General features: G+C 31.2%; 1 protein-coding gene across 1 annotated transcript; it reads left to right on the forward strand.

Annotated features, from left to right (window-relative positions):
* Window positions 1-392: 392 nt before the first annotated feature.
* LOC124938901 (polyubiquitin 11-like) lies at window positions 393-791 on the forward strand. The gene has a single exon (XM_047479422.1). The coding sequence runs from the start codon at window positions 393-395 to the stop codon at window positions 789-791; it is 399 nt and encodes a 132-aa protein (XP_047335378.1).
* Window positions 792-6,403: the final 5,612 nt, after the last annotated feature.

A 6,403-nucleotide genomic window follows, 5' to 3' on the forward strand; every position in this document is an offset into this window, starting at 1 on the left:
GACCATTTAGATGAAAAACCCAGTATGAAATATCAAATAAACTTAAAATTGTGAGACATGTCAACATTTACTCTTTGTAATAAAAGAAGAGGTCTCCACATCTCTAATTGGTTATCTAAATTTGACTTTTTGATTCTCGTTCTCAATATTTATTGAAATGCCTTGATTGTATTCAATATTTATTATTTATACGGCTACAACCTGTTTCTTTCTTCTATTATATATATAAACCAGGCCGTCAGCCTTCTCATCTGCCATTGGAAGCACAGGGTAGAGCTCTTCTCTCAAGTTAAAGGGTAAAGGTAATAATTAAAACATAATCTCTTTATCTTTTCAATTATTTTTGTTAATAATATATATCTTGAGAACTATATATTCTATTATAATGGCAGATGGAGGTTTTGGTGAAAACTGTATCTGGGAAGACAATTAAACTTGTGGTTGAGAGTTCTGACCCAATTGATTGTGCGACGGTCAAGATTGATGAGGACACGGCTATTACACTTGATGTCCAGAAAGAGCTAACTGATCCATTTGAGATAATCATAAAGACCCTTGATGCCCAGTCTTTTACACTCGTTGTAGGGAGTTCAGACACTATTCGTAGTGTTAGAGCTAAAATCAAAGAGAAAATTAAAGGGTATCCAGACGTTGACGAGCAACGATTGATATTTGAAGGAAAACAGCTGTGTGACGATTCTCATATTCTGAAGGATTACCACATTCATAATAAATCCATTATTCGTCTTATTCCTCGTCTAGGGGGTGGAAGCTCTAAAAGGAAAAGATGATTATGGATGACGTGTCATGTATGCATGATATGAGTTTTATTAATCTCTTGGTGATAAATTATGTTTTCAACTATAGTTTTTCTTTTGGTTACTATATATATATATATATACAATGAGCTATGGACTCCTAATAGAAATTGAATACCAATTACTAGATAGATTATTCTTTATCTTTTCTTATAACCTTCTTTTCTTTCACCATCAAAGAGGGCAACTTATGAATTTTCTCCAACATGTGCTACTAAGTAATAAACATTTTAAATCTTTCTTCTTTGTACCTTTGATTCTTTTTTCTCCAACAAAGACCAAGAGAATGCTAAACACAACATTTTAGAAGGGTCGAACCGGGTTCAAACCAATGACATTCCGATGTGTAGTCAACTGGTTACTGATCTATAACAACTTCTTCATCCATTTGATTCTTTTATATTTTCTAGGTTTTATTTAAGAAAAATATAGATCTTTTTGACGCATAATTTTATTTCTAACAATGATCAAGATTTCTTTTTTTTTTAAACGTGAATATGAAATGCTAGTAACTTCTTTTTATCTTTTTTTCATATTTTGTCTTCTCCGATATGATGGAAAACTTCCTTCAACTCCTCTCTTTTAAAAACTCAACTTATGAATCTTACCTTTATTAAAATATCCCTACATTCTTTTCTTTTTCCAACAAAAACTAAGGAAATACTAAAAATATATTTTTTTTGAATCAAATGCTCTATAATTGAGTTATGAAAATTCAAATTAGAAACTTTTTGATTCTTTTATCATCTTTGTATCTTTTCTTTTATTTCTCAAACAAAGAGTAAAGTCGAATGCTCTACCATTGAACTTTGACCCTAATGAAATTCGTACCTCTTGATTTGTAGTGAAATGTGTTTAATGAAATTCGTACCTCTTGATCTGTAGTGAAATGTGTTTATCTTTGTGTCATATGACTAGTGAGTTTTATTAATATTTTGGTGTTGAATTAGCTTTCAAATGTATTGTTTTTCTTTAGTGACTATATATATACTGAAATCTTGAGACTAGTTAATTCATGCAAAATACATACCTATGAAGAAATAGACTATAAATACATTTATGAGTACGTTTTGAGCATGGGTTGTGGTGACTCAGTGTTTTGTGTTTTGTTCGGGTGTTTTTATAATCTATCTATTTTGTCATAAATAACGGTACCCAGGTTTGGGGGCATTATAGGTGGTATCAAAGTCAACTCAGTGGTAAGAACAAAGTGAATGTCACGGAGGAGCACCTCTTGAATCCTGCGGGAACAAAGTGCCACGTGTCACTTTTAAAGTTCTAACTGGGGGAGTTTGGGACTACTCTAGGACGACGCATGACTAAGCTGAGGAGATTGTGATGTCTCACATTGGAAAATTATAGTAAATATGAATTCCTTATAAGAGTGAGGTTAATAGATTAAATATTTTTTCATGGGTACCTTTTGAGCATTGGTTGTTGTGGCTCAATAGTTTTACGAGGGTATTTATAATTTATTTCCTAATGGGTAATGGTACCCGAGTATTGAGTTATGGAGCCTACACTTATAATAAATCGTGGAAAATAATTATTTTTATCAAATTAGAACGGGTTCATATAAAGAAAGAAATCAAAATGAGAATAGACAGTATTCATCAACATCTTCAGTTCATCCCCCTTTCATTATAAGAGGAAGGTGAAGGGGAAAAGAAAGACAATCTGTTGATACAATAGGTTGGTACGGAAATAAAAATCCCAATTGGGATAATTAGGATTTCATACAGTTTATAATCTTTGTTTGTATATTTGATTCTACTAATCATTTTGTTTAGGGTCGTTTTATTGTTATCCTTTAATCATAGCTAAGGTTTGTCTAGTTTTAATCATTGACCCTCTCACTTTTGGTATTTTAATGAAATGGTTTTAACCGTTTTTCTTAAAAAATCATTTTATGATGAAACCATTCTAAAATGACCCAGATTTACGTATTTTTTTAAAGACCAACGAAATACGATCTTTTACTCACGACCTCTTAATCTACTCAAATGTTTTACCGTTGAGCTATGAAGCCTTTACGGAATTTGAAGTACTCACAAATTCTTTATTTGTAAATACACTACCATTGAACTATGTACTCTAATGAAAGTTGAAATACCAACAACTTTTTCAAAGACTCAAATATTGGGAGTTGACTTGTAAAATGATATTTATAAGGGACTAAGCAGTTTAAATTGATGACATATTAACGTATAATCAAATGCTCTTACCACGTAAGGTTGGACCCTTAATGATTTGAAGTACCAAAAACTTATTTATCCTTTCAATTCTTTATCTTTTCCCGATGTTAATGCTGCTACATATGAATTTTTTTTGAGGCCATTACAAATCTCCTAACTTAAACTCTCAAATGTTGGAGCATGTTTATTTTTTTCTCTAGGTTCTCTTTAAAAAGAAGATAGATTACTAATGCATATTCTTATTTCTTTTTACAATAAAGGTCAAGATTTACTTTTTTTCTTAATGTGAATACGAAAACGAGCAACTTCTTTATGTTCTCTTATATTGGGTGCGGGTGGAAAACTTCTTTTGTCTGTTTCTTTCTTTGAAAATAGGAATTCCAGGTTATATGACGCAACTTATCAATCTTCACCTCTCTTACAAAATCTAACTTAAAATCCTAATTGTTGGTCACCCTATTTTTTTCTCCAACAAAGACCAATGGAATACTAAAATTTGGAGTTGAACTGATGAGCTCTTGATCTGAAGTAAAATTCTCTTAGCTCTTTTAGGTTTTGAATCCTAATGAAATCTAAAACTCTGGAATCCTAATGGAGCCTAGGGGAAGGGAGCTTCGCTCCATACGTTATCTAGACATTCCGTTAACGACGTTTGGGGTGAACTCGGAATGAAATTCGGGTTTCGGATTCTCTCTCCCTTCCCTTCATCCCAGCTTTCATTTATTAATATAATAATGCTTCTACATTTTGATTGGTCCGTAACATGAGAACACGAGAATCGATAGCAGAAGATTCAAATTTCTAAATTAGGAGGCAGGGAGAAAAAGATTGTGTCGTCGTGAAGAATCAAAGTCCAGAGAAGAAAGAAGAGATTTTGGGAAGTAAAATCGAAGATAGAGTAGCTAGAAGAGGATAGTGTTAGAATGAAAGTTCGGTTAGGTCGGAGCAGAGCGATTAAGGCGACTTCTCTCACGGTAACTCTAGATTTAAAATCTAATTTATATAACACTCTTCTCCATCGATATCGACTTGAGTCAATTTTATGGAAATAGAATCTTCAGTTCCGGGAAAAATTAATTCGACCCTACTCTTTTGATCAAAAATCCTGTTTTTGGTTGCTGAACTCGTATGGCATCCAACCAACTAAACCTGAATTCATAATAAACATATGTAGATGTGAGTCCCATAAATTAATTGGTGTTTCTTATCCGGATCCAGATTTAGAAACAAAAGGGTTTCCATTATAGGGTTTTTACTGATATGCCATTGTCATTGCCTTTACTTTTTGTTCTTTTTGTATTCTCTATTGGTGCCTGAATGATATTATATTTCTAAAATTCAATAACTTATCTTATTTTAGTTAGATCTTCATGAATATCCCTTACTTGATTATTGCTTTGTTGGTACTTGTCAATTGCAAAATGGACAACATTACCTTGTGTGTGAAGTATTAACATATAACATGTCATCTGAAACGAAAAGTTTCTTCTCTCTTGCTTTATTTGTCATTAACTTGTCCTTGTCTAATGAAGTGCAATATAAAATCTTGGGTTGTGCAATATTTAACAATTTGACACGTATCATTAAGTATGAGCTTGTATCTGTTTCACTTGTTGAATTGTTGGGTCTAGGGGCGGAGCCACACATGGGCTAGGGTGGGCTCCAGCCCCACCTAAATTAAAATATTAAAATAAAACATTTTATATATGTGTTTGATATAGGACTCTTAGCCCAGTTGGCTAAGTATGTAAACTATAAATGTGAGGTCAGGTGATTAATCAAATTTGAAACTAATTCTTAATTATATTATTTTATTAAAATAATAATAATTAATATTTTATTTTATACTAACAATATTATTTATTTTAAAAATATATTTATATAATAATTATACATTATTTTATTAAAATAATAATTATTAATATTTTATTTTATACTAACAATATTATTTATTTTAAAATTATATTTATATAATAATTATACATTATTTTTTATTTATTTCAATATAATTAATAATACAAATTATTAATATGGGTAAAATATAAAAATTAAAATAATAATAGTGTTTTATATTTCTTAATTTTAAACTATTTCAAAATTTTATAAGAAAAAATAAATTAATATTAATAAACAAGTTAAAATAGTTACATTAGTTTGTTCGGTATTTAAATAAAGAATTTGATATCCCTGCTCAAGAACTTAACAAATCTTCTAGAATTGATGTTGATGTAAGTTCTCTTAAACTTGATCCAGCATCACGTATTCCGATATGAACATATCATTTTAATCAAAGGGATGAAATTAGACGAGTTTATATCAAGATGGGGTCATATCAACCTATTAAGGATGAGTACCCGTCGACTAAATTTGGAAATCAAAATCGACGGTTCCAAAGTCATTGGTTTAAGAAATTTACTTGGTTAGAATACTCTACTTTGAAAGATGCTGCTTTTTGTTTCCCATGTTTCTTGTTTGAACATAAGCAACCCCAAAAACCTACATTTACAATAGATGGATTCAAATATTAAAAGTGAGTTAATGATGGGGATAGATGCTCTTTTGTTATGCATATAGGATGTAATATTTCACCACATAATAGGGCAGTTGAATATATTGATAATCTAATGAATATCCTTATCATATTGACAAAGTACTGAATGCACAATCTTCAGATTAAAAACAAAATAACAAATTATGGCTTACAACAACTATTGAAAGCACTCAGTGGCTCACTTTGCAAGCGTGTACATTGAGAGGGCATGACGAGTCTCCATCTTCTAATAATCGTGGAAATTTTATTTGAAAAAAACAGAGCATAGAAAGTTAAATCTGAGATGCAAGTTGGAATCAGCCCCAGGTAATTTTTCATCCTGGCTCCGCCCCTGGTTGGGTCAATTGTTATAATAAAAGATAAATAGTGAAGGACATGTTGGTTATTTCCCTAGAAACTATTGTTGATCACAAGCTTAACACCACTCAAGAGGTCTAATGTTAGAGTTTCTAAAACATTATGAGCTTTTTGAGGAATAAAAACAACAAAATTGTTTGATAAGTGATTTGTGATAATCAGGTTTTTGTGTCTTGTCCAAAAGTCAAGACTGTCATTGAAGGCATCTTAAAAATAATTAAGATGGGTATTTTAGCTGATGATTTGATTTATGAAGTGATTGATGATGTTAAACAATGCTAGGTGTTTCAATTATTTGGGATACCCTAGAAAAATTCAAGGATTTTGGTTTTTGGGTCAACCCAAGGTTAGGAAAATTCATGTGCACGTATTTACTTGTAGTCTACCCATGTTTGGTTGTTGTGTTAATCTCCTCTAGGTATTAGTCAAAGTGTGAGAAAATTTGCCTTGCCCTGGTTACAAGAGAAAAAACAAGTTTACCC

Source organism: Impatiens glandulifera, chromosome 5 (genome assembly GCF_907164915.1).
Source record: "Impatiens glandulifera chromosome 5, dImpGla2.1, whole genome shotgun sequence".
Classification (NCBI taxonomy): domain Eukaryota; kingdom Viridiplantae; phylum Streptophyta; class Magnoliopsida; order Ericales; family Balsaminaceae; genus Impatiens; species Impatiens glandulifera.

Coding starts and splice junctions, on each gene's coding strand:
- LOC124938901 (XM_047479422.1), top strand. CDS start 393: ATGGAGGTTTTGGTGAAAACTGTATCTGGGAAGACAATTAAACTTGTG.